The 26,588-nt window shown below is 39.2% G+C and overlaps 1 protein-coding gene across 9 annotated transcripts in view; it reads right to left on the bottom strand.

Moving 5' to 3' along the window:
- The window catches only part of LOC108977110 (trichohyalin), a 115,712-nt gene that overhangs the window by 38,633 nt on the left and 50,491 nt on the right, over positions 1 to 26,588 (bottom strand). The window contains exon 1 of one of the 9 annotated variants that reach the window (XM_018946639.1): positions 16,492 to 16,916. The exons of the other annotated variants lie outside the window; for them this stretch is intronic. Coding sequence (XP_018802184.1) covers positions 16,492 to 16,518 — 27 coding nt within the window. The 5' untranslated portion in view covers positions 16,519 to 16,916. Of the gene's footprint in view, positions 1 to 16,491; positions 16,917 to 26,588 lie in introns of those variants that run through there. 9 annotated transcript variants of the gene reach the window in all.

Here is a 26,588-nt window from a genome sequence, read left to right as displayed (position 1 = left end):
GTCGTCCAGTGCGCTGCTGGTGAGTGTTGCCGCGAATGGTCCACTCGTTTCGCGCAACGCCGCCAGTGGATGCGTTTGCATGTGATGCTGCTGCTGGTGCACGTGGTACTGATGCAGCGGATTCAGCTGCTGCTGTACCGAGTGGTGGATGTGCGCCGACGGGTGCTGGGCGCCGGGCGGCAGCTGGTGTGTATAATGTTGTGTGCCCGCAAATTGCTGTTGCAAATTGTAGGCAAGCGGATGCGTATGCGTATGCGGTGCCTGTGTGGCGTACTGATAGTACTGCGATATAGCCGGATTGGAGGCGTGCAACGATGGCATTAGATTGCGTTGTTGCAACAACGTACTCATGCTATATGGCAAATCGGTCTGACTGAATATGGACTGAGAGAATGGATTCGCATAACTACTACTACCACCAATACCACTAACACCACCTGAAGTGTATTTGCTCGGATAGTTCAAGTAATTTAAATTTGACACTGAGTAGGCCGGCCGCAATAGCCTTCCACCGAAATGGCCACCGGTGGCCGCTTGTTGTGCCGCTACTGCTGCTGCTGCTGCCGCCGCTGCTGATTGTTGGGCCGCTGCCGCTGTGGCCGCCGCCGCTGTCGGTGCATACTGTTGGAAGTACATGTTAGGCTGGGATGAGAAGCTCGACGACATCTGCATGAGGTTATCGTTAAGGTATGGCGGCGATGTATCGCCCGGATGCAACGTTGGATAGCTGGAGATTATGCGTCCGGGATAATGTGAGAGCGGTGTTACCGGTTGTGTGGCCTGTTGCATGCGCGCATGTTGGTTTAGTATCTGGGAGGAGCGTGAAATGGATTTGTGCGCCTCATTCAACAGGTTAACTATATTCGAAGAGGACGACTGCTGCATTTGTGGCGCATAGAGACCGTAGTAATCGTTCATCATCGAAGCCGATGGCAGGCCGGCGATGCTGTAACGGCGTCGACGTATAGGCGATGGATGCTGACCATAGAGGCCAGTACTGCTTAGCGTCGGCTCGTATAGATAACCGGCAGCCGAAGTGGTGGGGCCGAACATGTCATAGGTGCTCGGTGGTGGTGGCGGCGGACCAACACCGAGCCCGTAGCCGGTCGGCACGTAATACTGACCGATTATGTCGGGTAGTGGCGGACTTCCAGTCGGGCCGTATGTGCCGTACATCTGAAATGGGCGATTTGAAAGAGTTTTTGCTTGGGTAGTTTGCTTGTTTCTTGTTTTTTGTTTTTTGTTAGGGTGTTTGATTGATTGGCTTGATTAGATGTTTGCTTATTTGCTTGTTTGAGAGATTCTTTGCTTGCCTGTTCAGACTCATTTGCTTGGCTTGTGGGAAAGTAGTAGAGTGTGGCTTTTTCATGACATTTTATTTTACTGTTTCTTTTTCTGGTTTTGGTATGTCTGTATTGGTGCTAGGTAAGTGTGGTCGACAGCATTATTTTATAGTTTTGTTGTTTTTGTTGCTCTAAAGCGGGGTAGGCTTTCGGTTTCAGGCACTTGAACTAAGCACTTTGCGTTCTGTTCAACTCATACGCACACTTGTTGGCGCGCGCATAATGAGAAATTTTATGTAGTCTATATATCTAAATATATAGTATATATATATATGTATATATGGTAGTTATTATAAATGTGTGTTTATTAACATTTTTTCGCATATTCGAACATTCGAAAAAACATTTGCGCCAAACAAAATCATAACTACAATAACAATTTTCAATTACTTGCACACTAAATCAATAAAATATTTAACTGCATACTAATTAATTGTTCGGTACTGGTACTAGTAATGGTATTGGTAATTGTACTGTAATTGTTCAATACTTTCGTAAATTGTACGATTTTTTCAATATTTTTTTTTTGTTTTTATTTCTACTGCTTTTCCGTTGCTCTATTCTTCATATTCATCACCAAAATTTTAGATTTTAAGCGAACACTTACGGACTACTGGCCCCATTAACTTTCTTGTAATGCTTTCCATTTCTATGTATTTGAAGTTTTCAATTTAATTTCATGTAATTAATGGACAGCGTAAAATTTTTCGCTCTTCTGCGTTAAAGTAGTTGTTATATTTGCGTTCAAAATATATAATTTTATTGCTTTTTTTTTTTTTTCAATACAATGCAGCTGTTTAACAGCTCAGTCTTATTGTTGTTGCATTCAATGTTATATACGTAAAAACTTTTGCTTTGGTTTTGTGGCAGCTATTTACATAATTGTTAAATTGACGAGATTTCGCTATAACACGCGTGTCACAGCTAAAATACAAACACTAACTTTAAGCAAGAAACTAATTTTAAATACTTCTTAATTTACAATAAATTTTTTTTTCTTTTTTAAATTTTGTCTTACTTTTCGCCTTAAATTTTAGTTATTTACACTTAAAGCATCGATTGGGGGGATCGTTAAGGTTTGGAGGATTTATGTTTTATACAAAATTGTTTGAAATGAATTTAAGCTGTTTTTAATTTTATTTGGCAAGCTTCGCTCTGCTGCTGCGCTGCTCAGTGTGGCAGCTGTGGGTGGTGTAGGTGAAACGAAACAAAAAATACTTTCATGATTTGCTGCTTGCTGCATCTTCGAGTTTATGTACAGCGTCAATAATGGTTTCTTCATACAAATAATGCGTTTTTGTAACGAACACTGAAGAGTCTCGGTGTTTTTGTACGACTAAAGTGCTTTGCTAAAGCGATCGAGTTTAAACTCAAGCCTAACGGCCGAACGTTGAGTGAGCGTGTGTGTGTGTATGTAAGTATGTATGTGTGCGAGTAGATTGCTCCAATAAATGCACGATTGTGGCTTCCGATGGTATGTGTGGTGATGTGGATGAGTTCGGTTTGAACGCAACGATTAATTGCAGCGCTAATTGCTGCCGCACTGTACAGTGTTGGGCGTTGAATTGGTGTGCGATGTGTTTTGTTCGTAAGGAGAATCTTCAAGTTTGGCAAAGTATACTTGCTTATAGAATAGAACGTGCAAAACTATGTGTATTTATGGTACTTATGACGCTTGAATATAATAAATAAATGAAAGTTGAAATCCGAAATGCGAAATGTTCCAAAAAGATACCAAAAAGATAGTGTTATGGTTGGAAAGTGAACAAATCGAGACAGTGGTAGAGTTGGAAATTGAGTTAGAGGTGGAAAAAATGACAGCGACGGCCTGCGACATAGACACAACAAAACAACCGGTATGTAACAGATACGAGCAAATTGAAGTAAACATTTTTAAACATGAACGAAAATGGAAATATGGAAATATGCGAAGACAGATGAGCTTGGCTAAGTGTATGAGATGTTTTGGTGGCTTCTTAACTCCAAATGGCAGTGTGCTTGTATATGTGAGGGTGCGTGAGTATGTCTCTTTGCTTATTTTCGAGTGTTTATCAGTTTATGGTTAACTTTTTTTTTTCAATATATAATACAAATATGCGAATGCAAGTGTCAAAACTGTCAAGTTGGGATTTGTTCTTTAGTCACAGGGTTGCAATTGGTTTTCGTAAATGCCAACTGTATAAGCCGTCAGTTTACTGACAGTGCGAACTTTAATGAATATTTAAGGAAAAGTTGCGATAGCGGGAGATAAGTATTGCCAAGTACTTCCTCACACCAGGTTTGCATTTGGCTAAACATGTGACTAAGTGAGTGAAATGCATCGCTAAAATAGCTCAAATTGGAATTAACATTTTAGTGACACACGCTGGTTTGCATATTGACAGCATAACAGTTAGCTAACAGTGAATTTAACAGTCAAGCGCCAAAAAGTTTTGGCTGGAGAAGAGTAGTTTTTGCGTGGGCCGTCATGACATAGCGGCTGCATATTGTGAAGTTGCAGTATGAGGGGATACTTTACGAATAGTGGGTAGTTATATGATTGACTGTATGTTTGTATGCCTGGCAGGGTGGCCTAGCGCGCTATCGGCAATAATGCCACAGTAATGCGTTCGACTTGTAACTTTTTGCATTACATTTGGACTTCTCATAAAATCAACTTATACTGTTAACTGTTTACTGATTACTGTTTCTTTCAGTGTTTTCAAATACTTTTGTGTTTAACTTGCTTTTGAATTATTGAAATTTACATCATCTTTTTTTGAATTTTTTTGATTAATTTCTGCGTTTGCTTTGTGCTAATAATTATGTAAATATATGTAGTTATATATTCATATATTAAAAGTCATATATACAAAATCAAAAAGTAATATATATATACATATATATGTAGTCATTTATATATATTTTTATATACTTTTAGTAATTTGAAAAACTGCAGTTCAAAAGTGAAAGTGAAATTAGCTCGGAGTTTGGAATATAGTATATTTTTTTAAGTATTCGGTATTTGTGTGAAATGTACTTTCCGTTTGCCGACCGCTGACAACGGCAAATGAGCACTGGCATCTTTCGGGCCAGTTAAATTTTCGGGTCATACTTAATGCAATAGATTTTTAGACGCATGCTTCGTAAGTCTTCCAGGTATCAGCTATACATAAGCTATACACGTGAATTGTGTAGACAAACAAAGCGAAACGACGCTCACGAATAGTGACTTTCAAGTATCAATTTCAATCAGAAAAAAGTATTTTTTACAAAAGCATATTGTAAACAGCATCGTCTATCAAATATTATTTATTAATAATTAAATGGAAAATATATTAACTGTACATGTTGCAAGTGTATCATAACGCTCGATTTCGGTTTAGTTGCCGCTACGAGTGAATTACGTAAGATTTCAGTGGCAAATTACTTCAAATAAAATTTCGATTACACTTCTCTATACTTTTAGACATATTTTTCAGTATAACTTAAGATTCATGTTTTTTTGTATTTGTTTAGTTATTTCTGCTGATTTCGCATATCACGTAAGAACAACAATAAAAGAATAATATGTAAGCAATTACTTTATGAAAAAAAAAACAGTGCCGGCACATTGAAAGTTACACCGTGCACACAGTGCCAATTAATTGGAGCCATTAACCATCGATAAGTTTTCGTGAAAAATCTATCTTTTGGCAATAAAATGACAAAAGAATTACTCATTTCGTTCGTACGTTCGTTCGTTCGTGCTTCATCAACTTTTCGCTTGTTTCTCTGCTTCCTCTTTCAATTTTACTACAAAGATCATCTTTCTTTCGTTATTTTCTTTCTGCTATGTAATTGGTTCGAGTAGTGTTTTGTTGTTATTTTTTTTTTTTGACGTTAACGTCTTTTGCCGTTCTTTTGCTTGGTTTGGCTGTTGGTTCGTTAGGTGGTGAGTCTGCGTGTCCTTATTTGTGTTGTCATTGCTGTTAGTCGACTCTCGCTAGTAGAAACAACACGTGCGTGTATGTATGTATGTGAATGTAGCCGTTCGTTCAGTGTTCGGTTTCGTTATTTATAGCAAAATATTACTTTTTGATTATGTAAATAGTAAGTAGAGTTTTGTAGAGATTCAAAATCATTGCAATAGTTCAAAAGGCGACAACTCATTACAAAGTAAAATCTGCTCAATCAAATACGAACATTACTCAAACTCAAGGCAAATGTGTGGAAATGTTAAAATAACGGAAACAAGCTTAATAACAGCATAGCGCATTGGAAATCGTATAAGGCAAAGCTAGTAAAGATAAACTGAATTCAAAGCAACATTTTCTAAACAAATCATGATTTTCACATTTCGCTTAATGCAACACTAATCTTGAACGAAAAAAAAAATATTTTAACTCATAACTTAACGAAAAATACTAGGTTGTTATCTTAATGATATATTTTAATAAATTTCAACTACTTTACTGAATTTTCAATCAAAACGACTGTCATTAAATGCTGTACTGTCTTCAAGCTCTGAAAATGCTATTGGTGAGGAAATCCCGCCATTAAAACGACACCTTGTAACTTTGTTCTTTTATCCCTTGATTTCTCACAAAAAAAAGAAAAAAAATAAAAAGAGGAAGAACTAAGTCCGGGTATATTCGAACATTTTATACTCTTGCAACTTGGAGGTATCAAAACCAGGGAAATACCTCACGATGTAAGACGTCTACAAGAGCTACAAATTTGGCATAAGATTTGTTAGAAAAGGAAAATCATTATATGTAGTATAGGGGAGTTAGGGTAATATCGACCCGATTTTATCTATTTACTATTATCATGCCACATACGGAAAAAATGTTCTCTGTGTTTAATTAAAGTACTTTACATACAATCATTTGGAGCAAAGTCAGGCGGATGTTCGAAAATCCAGATGTTAGTTATATGGGGGCTAGATGAAGTTTTCGACCAATTGTATCTATTTTATCCACAAAGATTTACTGTTATGAATAAACCACGTTCTGTCTGTTTCATTGAGATAAGTCGAATATTGGCCGATATATAGTATCTAGCATAACGTCGTATTATGCATATGGGGGCTCAGGGAAGTATTGACCCGATTCAAGCCATTAGTGATACTTAGAACAACTAAAGAGTCAACCACTTTTTGGCCTACAGGAGTCTCTTGCTCCTGCGATCTCTTGTCCAAATTACAGTTTTATATATTGGTATTTAGTGCTCAGTTACAGCCATTTGTAGGTTTTCGGTTAAAGGCGTTTTGTGGTCGTGGCAGTAGTATGATTACGCTCATCTACGAACTTATACTTTTTTTTTTTTTTTTTCAAGGAACGTGCGTACCAAGTTATATCTAGATATCTCAATTTCACTGATGTTACAGCTTGCAGGGACGGACGGACGGAGGTATGGACAGGTAGACAATGCGTCAATTCTTCTCGTCATTCTAAGCATTTATATATACAACCTTTAGGTGAACAAAACTAATATTCTTTGTACCAACATGATGCAAGAGTATAAAACAAAGTTAACTTCTATTGCACCCAATTTATATACCTTTCACAATGTATAAAAATGTATAAAGATATCTTTATTTTAATTTTTATCGGTAAGTGTGGATGGCAGCTATATGCTATAATGGTTCGTTATCATTGATACCAAGAAATAAGCGGTCCAAATTTCAGATCGACATCTCAGGAACTGAAAGTTATAGTTTTATCAGCGCAGAATAACTTTTGCCAACAGGTGCTACTTCGGAATGAGGAAGCAATTGAGAAATAAAGTCCTCTCTCGATGAATAAAGAACAAATTCTACAAGGTTTTGCGAAAGCTGTGCGAGAAGAGACCGGCTACGTGCGCTAGATCATGTCTTTCGTATTGAAAGACTCCAGCTCTGAAAGTATTCGACGCAGTACCCGCCAGCACTCCGGGGGAAGCAGAGGAAGAGGAAGGCCGATATAAATTATATATACATACAAGTATGTATACTTAAAGGGTCGCCGGCGTTTCCTCCTAAGTGTTATGAACTTAGTGTATTTTGCTTATGGAATACAAATCTTTCTAGACGCTTTGAGCATCGATCATGAGGGAACGATGGTCATGAATATGAATTTCAATTGAAAGAATGTGAATCTGAACTGTATTCTATACAATTGTATCAGCCCTCTGACTTACAGAAAGAAAAAGGTGTGTTTCTTTAAAAAAAATTCAAATAAATCGTTTTCAGATTGACTTTGATCTTTTTCACTGAAAAGTTAAGAGATGCCAAAGAAACAGGTAAACAGATTTGAGTTAGGATATTAGTCCATCCATGGAAAATAGCTTTAGAGATATTCTTCCAAAATTGCACTCTTTGTGACGGAGTATGTTAGGAACAAACCTTGGTTTTATATATATCCTATACGTTTATGAATTGAAGGGTATTAAAGAAAACCCCTTGAAGTTGTTAAAGCATTATCTGTTTAATTTCGCCTGGAAAATTTTAACGTATTGGATTAATGCAAAAGCTAGAAATAGAAATGTTTTATTGACGATCTCAACTAACCGTTGTAGCAAAAGAATTTGAAAAGGCGTTTGGCGTTAAGGACTTTTCATTGTCATGTTTGTTTTCTGTTGATAAAGATATATACAAATTTAGTGGCTCAAAATTTCAAGTCCATCGACCTAGGATCCATAAAGTAAGACTGAAGAATTTATCTTTGCTTAAATTGTTCCCAATGTCCTCTCTGATCAAATTCTTTCCTCTATTAAATCCTTTCGAATTCTTAAGCAATCCAGAGCTAAAAAATAATCATTCTAAAAATCAAAATTAATATTACTAAATATATTTAAGTTATTAAATTAGTTCTCACATATCACTTGATTAGACCACTCAACTTCAACACTACTTGTCTCAGTTACTTAGTTTTGGTTAACATTGATTTGAAATGATTTATTTTCGATTTGCAAGAACGGAACTGCGAAATAATTCTTCTGTCATTTCTGATACATATATATATATTGTTGAGTATTTTCATTAATATTGTCATATCTAAAATACAAGTAATAACTAAATTCTTCACACATATTTCAAAATCAACACAATTTCAACGGCATGCAAAGCAAGGTTAAAGCAAAACAACGTACACACACGGTTGCATGAGTATGAGGACGCGCTACAAATGATCGATTTGGAAAGGAAACACTGATAACCTACAAAATAAATCAAAACAAATGGAGCGGCGCACAATGAGATATCGAATGAAATGAAAAAAATATGAAAGCTAGAACGCTAATGGAGTGTAAATGTCATAAACGTACGATGGGGGAGGGTGGTTGGTGCGCTACTAACTACTCGTATTGATGCCGCATGAGCACTGGTGAGCGCGATTCTTGATAACAGATGATAAATTAAAGATTTCACATTGTCGAAATGGCCTCAAGGTTACCATGAATACATAGGTATGTATGCCCTGTTGTGGGTTAATTAGTAAGTGTGCTTGTGGCGACGTTCGAATGCCGAACAATGATGTATATTAAGTGTATTTAAGTGTATAGCAAACGAATAATTGAGCGTCGAATTAAATAAGTGTCGCGACGCAAAAAAAAATTTGAACTGTCAGGGCTTAAAACGATAGCAATCACGCATACAAATGTGGTACAGAATCCAGCGACACAAATCCATTTTGTTGAAAAAGTCGTTGCTTGCGTAATTGCCAAGCCACCGACCTATCAACTCAACTGCCGAGATGTCTGACAGCCCCCTGGAAGGTGGCCAGGAGAAACTAACGCAGTGGGTAGCTTTCGGTAGACGTCAAGACGCCTACGGGCGGTAGGTAAGGGAGCTACGAGCCGAAAGACAGCGCTGTTCATCTGTATGCACAGCAAGAGGCAAACAGCAAAGGCACCGCGCGAACACAGCGAAAGAGCGCCAAACTGACTGTGTGTAACTGTGAGCACGTGTATGTGAATGGGAGCGTGGAAGTATGGTAGAGATAGTTATAGCTAAGTAAAGAGATGATGAGAGTGCGAAAAGAGAGCTAAACAAAATCATGTATTTTCCAACAACTCTTTAGCACAGCAGTTAAAATGTTGCCAGAACTTACTAGCTGCTGCTTTTGCCTAGGAGAAGGGAGGAGATTTGGGGTGGGTGACTACTGTTATTTGTCCTCGGACAAGTTCTACTTTTCGGTGCCAACTTCTCTAATCAGGCACACCACAAAGCGCAACAACAATATCACATCCACTCCTACAGTCAAGCGTCCCAACCCCTCATGGGGGGTTGCGGCTCCCACGGCAATGAAGACATAAATAGAAAGAAAATTTTTGGTTATCTTCTTGAGTAATTCTCTGCTTCTTTTTTAGGATTTCTGTGTCATTCTTGAATGATAACACAGCGGCGGAGCGGCTAAAAGAAAACCTCGAGACAGTTACAGGGGCAATAGCGGCGGCACACAATTTCTGCTGAGGCAACAAAGCTGCCAAAAACACAACTACATATATTGTACATATATCGTATATATAAGTATAAATGTGTGTGTGTGTGTGTGCGTACGAGTCGTCGAAAGCAATGAAAAACTGCAGAAAGAATGGGCGAAAGTAGCTCAAGAAGAAGATGGTAGAGCTGCGGCCAGCCCAGGGCATTAGTAGTTACAGTTATTGCTCATTGAAGGTTGTAGATGTGCCAAGTGCTTGTGTGTATGTGTGCGCCACTGCAGAGGCAGGTTAAAAATAAGCCGACAATTATTGCAACGTATCTGCGTATCCACAGCTCTGAGTGCTTGCGCCAAGGTTGAGCGTGCGCCGCTTCACTCATATAGAATAAAGTACATATTTATTTACTTATACATATGTACGTGTGAAAGTGTGTATTTTCGTGTAATTTTAAATTTTTGATAATTATGTCGCCTTTGTGGGTGCATGTGCATTAACTCTCACGGTTTAAGCAACGCCGAGTTTAATGATTTTCGGGATTATGCAATCAGTCTAGGAAACTATATATTAGAACGGAGACCAGCACCATTATTTCGGCATGCTGAGCAGGGTAGCACCTTATTCGAACATATAAGAAAGAGATGGGGCTTCTTTGGTATAAGGCGATAGAGAGTACTGGAGAGGATATACATGCTTAGGGTTCGAAAGTGTTTAACGAACAGCTGTCATTTCAGGCGTCTTTCACCCAACACCAACAAGGCCCTATCCAGTTGCCGTCTAACACAAGATGGCTGCGCCTCGTATGAGTTCGATAAGTACTTGTGCGGTTGCAAGAAGAGATCCTTTGAACTACTTTACCTCACCAGGACTCATTTTACTCCCAGTCCAGGGATTTCAAGCGGATAATGCCCGTTAAACATGCATAAGTGCTTTATAGGTTTATAGATAACATGTTTCAGAACCACCAGGAAAGGCTGTTTCAATTATTTTGTTGTGATTGCCGTGATCTGCGTTCCATGTGCCGTCCCGAGACTAATATTTTCAAATATTTGTGAGTTTTAGAGCAGAAAATTCAAAAATATTATGATTTTTAAGGACCAATTTTCGGAGGGATTGTTATCGTTACTATGTTAGATACCCTGATACCCTGAGAAGTAAATCATTAATTTTCCTAAAAATATTTGTTGTAAATGTTAATGTCACTAGTAAAAGCTGTAAATACATATGTATATATGCATACATGTATATCTGCTCTAACAGGGCTTAGGCTCTTTGCCGTAATTATTCATATACATATACATGCACACATACACATTGACATATATGCGGTAGATATGTATATGTTGCATGTGTGCCTAAAAATAATGAATTAACACTGCGCACAGCTGGAGCTCTGGCTCTTAAATGGACCCAAAAGCAAGTACACAGGTCCATATATGTGTGAATGTGTGTGTGCAGTGAGGCAAGGATGCCAGTGTAAAAATGCGCACTCGACTAAATACAGGCGCAGAGACCTTATTACAGAAACAAGTGACGTTTATGAAGTGTACCAGCTTAACATGTGATATTTTATGTTGCGGAATGTTTATGTTACATAAGTACACATACATATGTATAGGCATGTAAGCGCGAGTGTGTACTTTCTGAACAAATGTAGTTAAAAGTTAAGACCCAGCCCGTTGGTGGGCGCCGAGTGCCAGCTGCCCTCACCTGCCACCAGTGCTGGCTTGCTCACTGCTTGATTGGCTGCTCGACTCATGCTTGTAGGAACCAAAGCTTGCGTGTGTGTGCGTGAGTGGACGCAATGAATTTGTACGTTATCTTGTACGACAATGTCGTGCATTTTGGATTGCTTTGCGAACACAGCGGGTTGGGAGTGTGACGTGTGTTTTCCCCTAGACTAGATATTTTTTCACAATTCCTTCATTGTCTTTCGGGTGGTGGATCCCTCTCAGTAGTCTAACGCATAAGCAAACGACTTGTTTTTATTGTCTAAATACAACAGCCCAACTTACGTATGTCTGTATGTTTTGCGTGTTATGTTTGTCTATGTTATTGCTATGTTTATGCTTTTTATTGATTTGTTTCCTTGGTATAACCCGAGCAGGGGCATTAGGTTTGTCACGAAGTTTATAACAACCAGACAAAATAATGGGGACCCTCTAAACATCTATAAGGTTTGTTCGGCAAGTAATGGGACTGTTTTTTTCCGCCGCGTCTGGAATTTGGAGGGCGTCTCCGAGCACCTGGAGAGACAGGACAAACATTTTCGCGCGACGTGTTTCTGTGAGTGGTGCAAGCTACTGCAAAGTTCGTTCGAACATAGGTATGCGGTTAAATTCTGTGTGAAACTCGGTAAATCTGCGACAGAAACATATGATACGATCAAGCAGGCTTACCCAGATGTTGCTTTAGCATACTGCGGACAGTGCTGGGAGACACCGACAATGTGACTCGTGTGCGCAAAGTTTTGAACTTAGACCATCTATTAAGTATTTGATTAATTAATTTGATTAATTGCCCAGATATTAAATATGACGCTTATAGCTGTCATACAAACTAAACGATAGAAATTAAGTTTTCGAGTGAAACTTTTTCTGGACGAGATATCTTCAGCGAATCACCAAACGGTTATTAGTCCCACTCCGAAGATATTACTCAGATCGGACTACTGTAGCTGCCATACAAGCTGAGCGATCAAAATCACGTTCTTGTGAGGAATATTTTGTATTTGTGAGGGGTATTTCCATTTCGGTGCTACCGAAGTTAACGTTTTCGGTTGCTACTAACTGTCTTGGCAAAGTGTGGGTATTTCTTACATTCTTGCTTTATGGCATTGGCTAGCGGTAAATGTGGTCATTGTGTGCCGTAAACATTAGGGTAGTGGTGTTCAGGGCCATTAAAAATACATATTTTCTAGGGCCCAGAATAATTTTGAACCAAAAAGAATAATTATAGACTACAAACGCAAGCTGGCCCACAAAAGCGGATAGAGCTCACTTCCAGGCAGATATTGAGATAAATAAAATTTCCGAATCTTCACTCAATGTATGACTTAAGAAATGAGAACAGGCTTGACTCTGGACAGTCTAAAAACTAGACTGTATTCAGTTCGGGCGAGATCTTTAACCTAATACTTGTGGGGTCAGGAACAACCCGTTACTAAAATTAAAAATCGTTTGCCACCTTTGGAATCCAATATAGTGTCTTGCTAGTGGCCAGGGGCCACTTTAGGTCGGTAAGTTCCTGATAAAGGAAGAAATAAGCTGCTTCATAAAGTTCCTATGATTCGCGTCCATGAATCCTACAAACATTTAGACGACATTAGGACTTCAAGAGGATTATTGAAACGTCTAGAATATTGTTATCACGCTATGGTGATCTCGGTGAAAGTCGCTTGAGGGACTTATGCGTCAATCAAAGAAAAATATGCATATAAAATAGGTTGATACAACACAACTCCTTAAAAAATCTCATTACAAGTTTAAAACGCTGGTGACATCCTCGCCGTCATAGAAACCCTCTCCCTATATTGTTACATTTACTTTACCCGACCACCACCCACCGAGTCAACGTTGTCGGCTGTGGTCCGCAATAATACATTGAGTACACATGTAAGAGCTTGCACCCATTGAAGTTGCCACAATACTCAGCGAAGCAGTATCAGAGTATAATACATATATAAAAAGACAAGCCCTTTCCAGAGGCAGGAGAGACAATAGAACATAAGACAACAGCAAATGATGGGTAGGTAAGGGCGGCAACAATTAGTGAAGGCAGCACACGTCGCTCGTTGATTGTTGCGAGTCGTGTGCGTACGGAATTTGCAAGGAATTTCCTGACAATCGGTTTAGTTGTTGTTGCAGCGTACTTTTTTTTAATTCATTAACAAACTGTAGATATGGTTTGCAAGGCTTCTTTTTCAAGGCTATGCGTGCTGGGCACACTTGGGGTATCTTTTCAGGAGTTCAAGTACATTTGGTCTTCAATGCCGTTGCCAGCAGCAAATGTGGAATTTGGAATCAATGTCATATTATTTTTATTCAATATTGTTTGGCATGTAAAGAGACTTGCTTCTGAACAACGTTTAGTTTATTCGGCGCTGTTAGCAGCATCTGTTAAGAGCAACCTGAAATGATTCAAGAGCTGCTATTTCTTCCAGAAAATATTATATAACGATTTGGTGTGGTTTGTAGACGCGGGGAATCATCGGTTCATATTTTAGTTGCTTTAAATCTTAACGAATTTATTGAGATAACACTTCGGTGAGCAGATAATCTTACGTTTTGGCCCCACATATGTATAAAGTAAGAAAACAATACCGCTATGATTCAGGCCTTCATGTCAAATAATGTTCTTTCGAATAAAATTTGAAGTTTCCATGTGTGTTGTTTAAAAAAGTAAAGGGATCACCTTTTACAAACAGGTACTAAATACCACTAAGAGATTCACAAATAACGTCATTCTAGACTCTCTTCTAATGACTGGGGTAGCGGCAGTTGAGGGATCAGGTTACATCTGAAAGCAAGAGAACAATGGTTAAACACCTACAAATCTGGACTTGAAGGTCCTAATTCTTATAAAAGAGCCCTCATACGGGAGGTATCGGTAAACCCTAAAAAACAATTTTCAGAAAAGAAAAGACTACAAATGGACTCCTAAAAAAATTACCCATTTGTATATCAAGTTTGACGCTAATTTCTAACATTGTAGGGAAGAAAGTGAGATGGATAAATCAAGGCACTTTCGCCTCGATTTTTCTTCTTTGCACTGAGTTTGAAATATATCAAACCGATGCACAGGAGACAATGTTGTAACTGATGTTTACTTAAAAGCCTTCGAAGATTAATGAGGAGCTATATGATAAATTGTATAGGTGTCCTAGGTATCACAACGTACCGGCGTTATATACTGTAAAAGTGCGCTTCCTGTCAAGATCATGTTGCAATATCAATACAGCAATCCTTACATAACAAATATGACCTATAAATGCATTTAAAGTAATTCGTGACTGATTGGCGTTCATGGAAAATCATTTAGCAGAGAGAAATAAAACTAAACGAACAGATATCTGAGCTTGACGTCTCTAAATACGGAAAATATGCCCACTTGTGAGTTATAGCGACAATGTTATTTCAGTTTAATTACGTGTCATAAACGAACTTGATATCCCGAAAGACTCATCTTAGGTGATTCTGGATGACAGTTGGTAATGACTTGCTAGAAAAGCATGAGGAACGTGCCTGCCACCGATTGCTTATATAGAGGATGCATCTCTCATGTTAAATAGAAAATTCCTAGACATCAAGCTGCATATAAAACCGGGCTACATTAAGTGAGCCGTACAAGCCGTAGAGGCTCTTTGTGAAAACGATCAAGAAATCCATAAAACTGATCGGACACTAACCATAAATGATCAGCGTTCCGGATCGATTCCATTTAGCCACTTCCGTCTGTCTACTAGGAAAACTAGTCCCTGAGTTCGTAAGATATCAATCTGAAATTTTTCATACGCGCTGTTCTCACCAAAAACAATAATAGACTATCTTTCGTAACTATTTATCGACTGTTTTTTTGTTATAAACTATATTATGATGGAGCTCCAGCAATGAGCAGTGAATTTCATGGAGCCCAAGCCTATGTAACAACTTGTTTCCGATAGGCAATTCACGAATATTACGCTGAAGAAGAAGAAGAAGTTTACGAAGAATAAACTTGGAATGATGCAGTGACTTCAACAAAAGTCTTAAAGCTGACAGACAGAAGTATGTACTGACACAAAAATCAAATTACTACGATGCTATCACCATATGAAGCCTTTCAAATGAAGGATCCCGAAACCTTACTTGAGGAGCAGGTTGCTAAATGAATTTCTCTAAATGACTGTCACTGGAAAAAGAGTAGTATTATCGCCTCCACAAAGTTATAAGCATGAAACCTTTCCATTTGTGACGTAAAATGTAACAAAAAGTACAGTTTAGCCCCTAGTATCACACGATAGCCAATTCTTTGCTATGAGCGAGTAATTATGTAATTAAAAAATACACTCCGCAAAGTATTTAAGTAATTATGCTTATTGTTCGCCAGAACTCAGGTGAATCTGGCAGACATAAGACTTTCAAACTAAAGCTTTTCTCTACGCGTATCGCGATGTATGTACATATATACTTGTACATATGTACAAATTTATATAGTTATTTGCAAAAGTCGGTAGTTAGTTTATGACTTATACAGAAATAAGGCATATGAACTCTGGAAAAACATATAAAATCTTATTTTGTGCTAGCAGTTGCGGATTGTGGCATATAGCATGTGGCATGTAGCATGCAATATTGTCACTCGTTATTGATTTATTGGCGTTGTGTTGGCATGCTGTTTTGCTGTTTATCAATTGATATATTATATGTGTACTCGTATTAGTATTGGTTTGGCTTTCATTTGTGTGGTGGGTGTTGCTTAGTGGTATTGGTGTTGGCTTGCAGTTGTTGTTATTATTATAATATTAAGTTTTAAAGCGTTATGCCTTTGGTAGTGCTTGCATTTGTGGTTGACTGATTGATTGATTGACTCTTTGACTGTTTGACTGTTGAATGCTTTTTATGCGGTGCGTGAGCAATTTGTTAGGTGAGCGATGGCAGATGATTTCCATGCTTGTGCAGCACAATTTGCTGTTTTCTGTTTTGTTGATAAATAAGCTTAGATAACATATTAAATGAACGCAGTCGCCGCTCACGCTGCACTCCTGCGACTGCGCTGCGTTCAATACTACCTTATAGTAGACATAGGCATTGTCCATAAGTTAGCTTGCGGCGCGAGGTGTATGAGCGAAATGCCTTGCAGCAGATTTGCTGCGTTTCCTGCGTGCGTAGTAGTGGCTCAAATGGAACCTGCTCCTCGCTTGTTGCGGATTACAGGTGTTTTCGGCGTGCAGTGTTTTCGGCAGGTGAGCGCAGGTGTTCGACTTATCCTATTTTTAGCTTAAATGTTTTTGTAGCAAGTTTGCTATTGGCGTTGCTTTCTCTATGTTAAGCTAGCAAATTTTGCTATTTAAACATGTGTATATATATATATATGTGTGTGTGTGTGTGAGCGAGTCTACCGTTGTTGGCACGAATGCAGTGAAGTGGCAGTAAATGTGCTGCTTGAGTGGGCAACAAGCCAATTTTGTAACACTTTTGGCTTTGTGAGCACTGCTCCTCGCTTTGGTTGCCCCGTTTGGCGCGCTTTCTAACTGGCGACACGTATTTGTACGCTTATCCCTAAATGTGAGCCTTACTACTGAGAGTTGTGCGTTGCTTGGTACAGCGCGGCGTATGCGCAACTTTTTTGCACGGCACACCAAACACTCAGTTGTGCGCTCTGTTCTAGTCGCTTTTGTTTACTCTACGTTTGTACTGCCTTTCGTTGCTATATTTCTATGTACGGCTTGCTTGTGGCCGTTTATTAATACGCTTATTGTCTTGTTTCGCTGCGCATTTCGTTTTCTTTGTTTTCCTTAGCACTTTTGTTGTTGTGTTGCGCTATTCAAGTATTGCTTTTGTTTCAGTGGGTTCGGCGTTATTTGATGCCTTGCCGTTAATATTTTCCACTGTCCATAACTTTATATATTGTTTCAGTACACACACCCACACATACACACGCTTATGCAAGCGCGGTGGCAAAAATGTCGATTTTTTGTTATTGTTCTTGCTCCACTGCAAGATTTGCAAAGTTAATAACCCGGTGGTTCAAATTACAAGATTTTCGTAGTATTTTCCCTTCACTCCCTCCACTGTCCCTATTCCCGCTGCCGCACTGCACTGCCGCTGTTGCGCGTTCGCAGTCTGTCCGCTATGCTATGCCAGCTATGCTGCCTTGCCTATTGTTAATGCGCCTTTGTTGTTGTTGTTGTTGTTGCTGTGTGTTCTTTATTTCTGCTGTTGCTGGTTTATTTGTCCCGATTTCGTTGTCGCCGTTATTGTCGTGTTGTTGTTGCCACACTTTTGTTGTAAGTGCTATTTTTTCCTACCGTGGTTGTTGTTGCAGCTCTAAGAGCTGCTGTTGTTTTTGCATTTGCGTTTTCAGCCTTTTGGCTCGTTGGTTTTGCTTCGTTACGCAGTGTTTTTGTTGTTGTTTTTTGCTTTGCGTTTTTTTTTTAGAAATTATCGATTTTACTTTTTATCACATTTGCAGAAAGAAACAAAAGAAATCACAATTCTTCAGCATTTCCTCGTTGACTTCAACATCGGAGCATTAATTTTGAATTTTCTTTGAATTTTTTAATTCAGAGAAATGATTTTGCTTATTTTCTATTTGCTATTCAACACTTATTTGTCGTGGGAAATTGCTTTTCGTTGCGTTCGCGGGTTGACAGCGCGTGTGGTCAGTAGTTGCAGGTTTTTGGGGTGAAAAGGCACAGTAATTGAATGGTACGCTTTTCAAGGACTCGATTTTTCCCGCACACACACTCACAGGCACACGAACGTAACCGACAATTTGTAAGCGAACGGGCCGATTTACTTTCAGCCACAAAAAACGCACGAATTAATGGATACGCGTAGAATTTTTTTGGTGCTTTCGTGGCGGCGCGCTAGATATCCGCAAAGCATTTAGCGACTTGAGGCGCTGGGTATGGCGCTTTCACTTTCGATTTGTGCCGTTTTGCGTACAGTGCGAACTCCACTCGTTCAAGGCTTTTCAGCAGCATTTAACGATTTGCCCACACGCTCGATTCGTTTGGTTCGAATATAAATCGTAGGCTGCTATGAAATTCCCCGTTTGCCTGATTCGCGTAACGGCGCTTCCTAACCGCGCGCGCGTGCTGTGCGACCCTACAGTCGGTCACAGCGTTTTGGCCGTCTGCCTGTCTGCTGGTCCGAGCTCCAAAAGTAATTTATTTTTATTACACAAAATCACTGAAATTTCACATATATGTATATAAATTGAATGGTGTAGGCGAGGAGCGTGCGACCGTACAGCGCCGTGGTATAATCGCTTTGATATCCGTTTTGCGTCTTTTAGCCTCAACGTTGCGTACACAACTGCCCGCACCAGCTCGGCGCTAAGCTTTTCGGAGCGACTACACCGTCAGTGCACTGCGCTGCGAAATGCATTTGCTGAGAGCGCTGACACATTGCACGTAGATGTGAAAAAAAAGCTCTCTCGCGTGCCTTGTGTGCTTTGCGCTCAGCCAATTTGCCATGCGCCTCCTTTAAGTTTACGTCAATGTGGGCGCACTCCAGCTTTCTACTGCCGTTGCTGCTGCTCTCTACTCTGCTTACGCTCTTTGCTTTTGAGTGTGCGCTCTCGCATTTGGCGCAGCTTTTCACTTGTGTCAGTAACGAAGGCAGGAACACGAAACGCTTAAAAGCTTATGCTTGGCTTAGGCCAACAGCCAACAGCGCCAAGCGGTAAGCTCATCTTTGTAGCTCGGATTTCGGCGTTATTGATTTGTCTGCTTTGTATACTTGACACCATGCGTTCACGCGTGGAAAAATGTCGCTGTGACTGTTACTGTTGCTGCTACATTTGCATTGCGTTGTTTTTGTTTTGGCATTTGCTTTTTTCGCTTTTTGACCGCTGCTATCCTTGTGCTCATTTGCTCTCGTACTCATTTGTTTGTGTTTGCTTTGGCAAGAAATAAAACCGTTGATTTTACGTTTACGACTTTTTCATATATTTGCGCTTGCATCTGCATATATGAGTGTGTGTGTGTGCTTGTGTTGTGCGATATTACATTCTTGTTCTTGTGGCAGTCAGTGAGCTGCGCTGGACAACATCCATTCTACAGCCGGCGCGTGCCGAAGCAGTATTTCTAAGCGCCATAAAACACATTTATTTATTTAGTTTAATGGGTTAAAGTTGTTATGAACATCCATAGCGAATTTATGCGCTCACATTTTTAGACGAGGGTCGTCCAATTTGATGCCAGCAATTTTATGAAGTACAAACGATTTGATGGTTTCATTAAAATCACGCTTAAAACGCTAGCTTTAACTTGAATTGCCTTGTCGCTTGAGTTGTCACCAAAAAATAGTATAATATTTGGAGAGATCTACGCAATTTTACTAAAATTACAAAATACACAATTAAAAATTTTGTCCACATGTCGAAATTTGGCCCCGATAATTTCAAAATTTCTACAAGTCTCCATAAATCTTGGCTTTAGAAGCAGAAATAGAATAGAAACTGAACAAGTCGCCGAAAGAAACTAAATTTCTCCTACATGTAACTTCTGGAAAAATCATAAAATAATCAGAAAGGAGAATACTCTTGTATTCCCTTCTCAGAATAATTCGAAAAATATCTTTATAGTTGTAATCTTAAGTATAATATACAAGGTGGCTGATGAAAGCCGCTACCAAAAAAAAAAAAAAATTAAATAACTTTTTTTTATTTAATGAATCTGGTTAATTTTTTATTTATTTTGCAGATAGACTTTTACATTTAACAAAAATGGATAACTGGGACACTAAAACAAGAATTTGGATTGTTCGCCGCTATGACGCACTGGAGTCCGTAATTTCGGTTCAAAGAGAGTATAGGCGCACGTTGGGCGGCAATCCTCCGAGCAGATGGACCATAATGAGACTTGTAAACAATTTTGCCGAGCATGGGAYAGTCARCAGAAGACCTTACCATCGAAACCCTTCAGTTCGAACGGAGGAAACAATCGCTGCTGTAGCTGCTGCCGTACAAAACAATCCACGTGTTTCGACAAGAAGCTTATCTGCTCAAATGGGTGTAAGCAGACAGTCATTACAGTAAATTATGTGCAAAAATTTGGACTTGTTCCCATATAAAATTCAAATGGCCAACAAACTGAATACTGCAGAYTTGCCGATTCGCTTGGAATTTTGCCAGAAGATGCTTCAAATGGTGGAAGAGGATGGAAACAWGTTGAACTGTCTTTTCATGTCTGACGAGGCCCATTTCGATTTAAACGACAACATAAACAAACAAATTTTGTCGAATATGGAGTGCTTCCAACCCACAGATACTCCAAGAGACGGAATTGCATCCACTTCGTGTCACAGTGTGGTGAGCAGTTTCATCACGCTGCATTGTCGGGTCCTACTTCTTCGAAAAAAACGGTCACACCGTTACGGTTACTGGAGACCGTTACTTGAGCATGTTGAGAAAGTTTTTCTATGCAGAATTACGCCGAATGAGAATTTCTTTCAACTCTGTGTGATTTCAGCTAGATGGTGCAGCTCCTGTTATGGCAGAATTGCGACGAAAATTTCCTAATAAGCTGATGTCCAGAAACTCCACATTCCGTTGGACAAACAGGTTGCCTGACCTTACTGCCCCTGACTCTTTCTTGTGCGGTTATTGCAAACAGGAAGTCCACAAAACAAAACCAACAAATTTGAATGAACTAAGGCAATCCCTTCGAGAAACAATTGCGGCTATTCCTGTCTCAACTCTCCAAGCAGTAATGAACAACTTTTTAGTAACATACCGCACTTGCATCACCGAGCAGGGGGAGCATTTAAATTCCATTATTTTTAAAACTAATTAAACTATATTTAATAAAATTGAATGAGCTTTAACATGAATAAAAGAAAAATTAATTTCATACACTGAAAAAAAAATTATTTGAGTTTCTTAATGTAGCAAAATTCATCAGCCACTCTGTAGTAAAAAATTTAAGACATTTCTTTCTATCGTTCTAATGTTACTAATATCAAAGCGACTTGAAGTCTGTAATTTTTTTTTATAATGGAAAGAAGAAGGAATTTTGCGCTAGGATAAAACAATGTTCTTAAAAACAGCATTGTAGCAAAGCGGCCCAGCGTACGTATAAGGCTAAACAAGATAATCTAGTAGAAGGTGATTTCTTTTCAGCAAAATCGCAATGTCTTCCAAGCGATCACATCAATTAAATAAAAACTTCTTAATCGAAATTCACCACAAGAAATATACATATATATATACGTATACAGATACCCATACGGCTTTGAAATCACTGAAGTCTATTATGGTTTCATCAAAAATAGTGAAAGAATGCCTTGAACTCTTAGCGGCTCTGACAACCTGCAAAGCATACCAGGGATCATGGTATCCATTGAACAGATTGTCTTGTTAATCTTGAGCAAGCACTAAATTATAATTATACTCCAATAAAGAGATTAATATGCTTCTATCAATCCCCAACTTTCTCAACAAGCAGGAAAACGTAGAGCGAATGCGTTCCATACTTTTAGGGTATTAAAATTCACAAAGTATGACATAAGAACTTTAGTCGGAGTTCTAACAGGTCACTTTCTACGTGGCGGATACGCCAGCAGAATGGGAACACAATACAATGACTATGGAATAAAATAATAAAAGCTTTTGTGATGATCAGCGTCGTCAAACATCTATCCCACCTACCTACTTACCATAAAACAAGTACATCCGTACAGGAGGACAAGACGAAAACAAGAGGCAGTAAAGCTCAAAACTTTCGCGAATCGGGATTTTTTAAGTGATTCCATAATAAGGTTTAGTCTCTCATTCAGCCGATAAATTAAAAGAGTTGCGGCAATAAATAGTCCTTCCATATCGTATTCAGCTTTACATTCCTTTAGAAGAAGTTTAGAGTTCCCAGCTCAAACATCAGTTGAATAATTCTTATATAGTGCCATTTAAAATATTACGCTCATTTAAATAAAAAATTGGTCTCTTCAAGCGTTTGTCACTGAAATTGTATTCGAAACGTCTTTATGCAATGTATTAAAGGACTTTCCTTAGTAAATAAATTTTTAAACATTTAAAATGTTTACTCTGAGTAAGCAAATCGAGTTTTCTGCATCGGAATCCAATTAAAAAAAGATTTATTCCTAGTAGATAGTTAAAGTTTGGGAATTGAGGTTAAATTGATTGTTCTTAAAAAATCGTATTTGGCCGATGCTTCAATTTTCAAGGCAACAAACCCTAAAATTTCTTCTTGTTTTTATCAGAAACGAGCTCTTAACATAGCGAAGGTCTAGGGATAAGTGGACGGATGCGCGGCATCAAATACGCGGTAGTATTTATGACTTGAAGAAGAGACAGAACGTATATTTGAGTAGAGCCCTTAAGCGCATTACAATAAATATTCATTACCTTTTTAGAACAATTGCTAATAATTAGAAAATAAAGTCCGTACTTCTATCTTCTTTACTGGTTATCACTTCGCGCGACTTTTAAATTTTTGTGATTTAAATAAAGTGTCTTTGTGATCCAACTATCCCCTCCAGGGCAATTTCAGGTATAACCGTCAACTTCACAATAGTTGTCATACGCAAATGTGCACGCTAATTGCTAACTTTCGGTGAATCAATTTCACCAATTGAAATCATTTAATTTACGGCACCTTTTTATTGCTAAGTGAATGCTTATGAAAGCAATCTCAGCGCAGCAAACGAGCGAAGCGCTGATTACCACTTATGAGCGCCAATTTTCGCCATTACAAGTACGAGTAAGTGCTCGGCAAAGTTTACTGCGTGGCCATGATAGAGCCATCAAACGCGATATCCTTGAATGCACCGTTAAGAAGGACCGATTGCAGCGCGCGCGCTAGTCGTGCCCAGCCAGTGCACGGAAGACGTTACACTAAATTCGCGTTGCTGCCCGCGGCGTCGAAAGATCATTCGCTTTGCCAAAGTGGCGCGTCTATGCAAATGAGCGCGCGGATGTATGTGCGAGTGTGTAGCGCTTATGTAAATGCAGTGAAAAACAATGTACTTTCATGTAATTGCAGGTGCATATATTTGTCCGTTATCTGCAAGCGCTCGTAGAGGCGCGCGGACGTGTTGCTGAGGACGTAACTCGACAACTGGCAAGCGGTGGCTGCGCTTATCCTCAGGCATACTGTATGTGGAGAAGACGAAACTAACTGTCGATAAATCAATAGTTTGACATTTAAATTTAAATTGCTTGCAGGCGTTACACCAGCGCCAATGTCAGCCGCGTCGCGGAGCCTACAGCACCGCTTTCGTAACCAAGCCGGCGGGCACACACACACACACACGGCCGCCCATATATTGAGCAGGTGTTTGCACTTTTACCACTTTTCTGTTTAAGTTTCTTCAGCGCAGCCGTTGCTTGTTGCCTGCGAAGGTGGGTGAGTACATAGACGGGTGTGTGTGTGTGTGTATATGGGTGTTATCTGTCTTCCATTTCATTTATTTGCATGTTTATTTACAGTCATCATTACTTTTGCGTAATTTACTGTTTTGTTTGTTTGCTGCAGCCGCTAGCTGTTTTTTGTTGCACGTTGCAAGTGAGTAGCGTCTAATGTGGCACATTGTTTGGCTGTACTTTATGCCACCGCTACGGCACTACAATCGTTAGCACCGAATGCAATCATTATTATTTGTCGTTTTTTCGCCATTTGTGCTTTGCCACTCATACCGCGTGCCGCCTGCAACATACGCAGACAAGCGTTTGTTATGCAAATTGCAAACACTCAGTTGCATAAATGTGCGGAGAAATGTCTGCTTTTAGTTGCATGCACGACTGATGTGACGTAAGCCATGTGGCGTGAGGCATGTGGCATGCTGAACTTCATTCACTTTGTATGCACCACTTAAATTTTACTTCAATTCCAGGCACTTCAAGCGACAACTTCACAGTGCGCTGCAGGCAAACCACCGCCACATGCACACGCGCTCACATACGTACAACGAGGTGGCAGCATTGTGTCATGTAATTACGAGCGGCGCAACTTTTTAATAAATAAGAATTGCGGTGAAGTAAGCCGAAAGAAAGGCGAGCGCATGCCTGCCGACAGCCCCACCTGGCGTATGAGCAACTTTACTTACTTGTGACACTCACACACGCATGCCACAAGCTGCTGCAGGAATTTGTAAGCGTCTGTGTCGCTGGCTTTCAATGTAATTAGAAGCGGCATCAGCCAACGCACACACACCCCAGCACAAGCACTGCTGAAATTATAGGCTTGTTAGCATAATTTTTCTACTTCCCGTCATTTGTGGCACACGCAGCTTCACTGCCACAGTAGGGAATGTTTTATGATGCTGTCTGCGGCCGTCGATTTGCCCCTGCAACTGCACTCACCATACCGCGCTGAGAGCTCATTGTCGCCAACACTGCGTAGCTCGTACTTTAATGTTAGCGGCAGATCGTATAATTATTTTACATGAGCCACCCTCTCCCTGCTCACATCACCACGCATTGGAGCTCCAGCTTGTTTCCATTTTGTGTGCTCTTTGCTATTGTTGCATGGCACAATTTTCACTGAAGTTTATAACAAACTTTAGAACATTTAATTGCCTCTAGCTCGAGAACGTGCAAGAGAAATAACCATTTTTGCTTGTCTTTGCATGAGTGTGCGTGATTTCATGGACATTTGTGTTGACTTTGGAGCATACCATAAGTGCTGATTAAAATCCTAAAAATAAAAGCACACACTAGCTCTGCTCACCCTGCTGCGCCTGCGTGCAATGTCACTTGCCAATGAGTTAAATAAGCTTGACATTTTTAATAACAATTGTAGGTATGTTTGTGTGCGAATTCTAATGTCAATGTCTACATTTGTGTGCATATTTTGTAATAGATAAAAAAGCGCAATTTCTTTACATCGGGCTCTCTCTAAGGAAATATGATTTTTAAGCTTTCATGATATAGTTGAAAATGTATATACTATTAACTTTGGTAATTATCTTTGTCTTCTGTGTGGTAGCATGTAAGCATGTATTTTCATCATGATCGTCCCAGAGCCCATAGAAAAGGCGAGGAGCAGTATAGCAAGTTTGCAAGGACTGGATTGTGGGTTAGCAAATGGGTTGCACCACTATAAAGCTCCTATACACAATAACGATGCTTTAGGGTACTGATCTTGTGAACCAATAACAAGTTTCCATTTTTCTGGAAGTATGTGGATTTCATGCGAAGAGAACGCTGTCCGCTTGAAAGAATACTTAAATCACATCATTTTCAAATAGAGTATTTTCATGTGAAACGCATATCAGTATGGGCGTTCGGCATACACCGGAAAAATGGCAGTCAGAAATGATAAGGGCTGAATGGGGCCCAGTGTCTATATGCAAACTCTAGGTTTTTGGCGATAGCTCGTTTCAATTTGGTAAGTTGTTGGTCATACCGTTTCCTACACAGAACGGCGATTTGTCGGCATGGATGTTGCCTAAGTTGGTTGGTCAGGCTTCATATATGACTTTTTGCGTTCAGAGTTGCCATTTTTACTCAATTTTAATAAATTTTTCATCACCAGTCACAATCCCTCGTTGAAACTTCCCAGAATGATTTCACTTACTTAAATTCAAATCGTGGTCACCATAGATTTATATCAATATGCGAGCATACGGTTTTTTTTTTTTAATAAGAAGTCAATAAAGAAGAACTTCCATCTAAACCACCTTTTGGGCCAAGAAGCGAAGTATTTGAGTGAAAAAATTATTATTATTTACCTTTCAAATTAATGACATGAACCGGAAAATGAACAAGGACAGAAGCTTTCAAACGCATTTTCAGAATATTGAAAAATTGCATAATACTCGATTTACGCTAAGAAATGGCGTAAATGGCAAACCTTGTTAATATATAGTCTTACTTCCAGCGATGATTCTGTAATAGCACGGAAATTGGATGACCCTTTGAACCCAGAGGTTTCAATGAAACAAAAATTAACTCCAAGAAGAGAAATGTCTCATTAAATTCAGGTTCAAATCCACAAATGCGGTGGCAATAATTAAGCAGTGAAGTAGTTCAGAAAGTTTCGAAATTTAACCATTCTCCCAACTCAACTCCAAAAAAAAAAAAAAAACTAGTCTTCGCTCTCCAAAAATTTTCAGCATATTTTGTTTTCCATAAAAGCACTGATTTAAAAGTTATACGATGTTATATTTATGCATTAAATGTACGGTATGCATATGGTAC

The sequence above is a fragment of the Bactrocera latifrons genome, unplaced genomic scaffold, assembly GCF_001853355.1.
Source record: "Bactrocera latifrons isolate USDA-ARS-PBARC rearing strain unplaced genomic scaffold, ASM185335v1 scaffold_84, whole genome shotgun sequence".
In the NCBI taxonomy this organism is placed as follows: domain Eukaryota; kingdom Metazoa; phylum Arthropoda; class Insecta; order Diptera; family Tephritidae; genus Bactrocera; species Bactrocera latifrons.
This window is presented reverse-complemented; position numbering and strand designations above follow the sequence as displayed.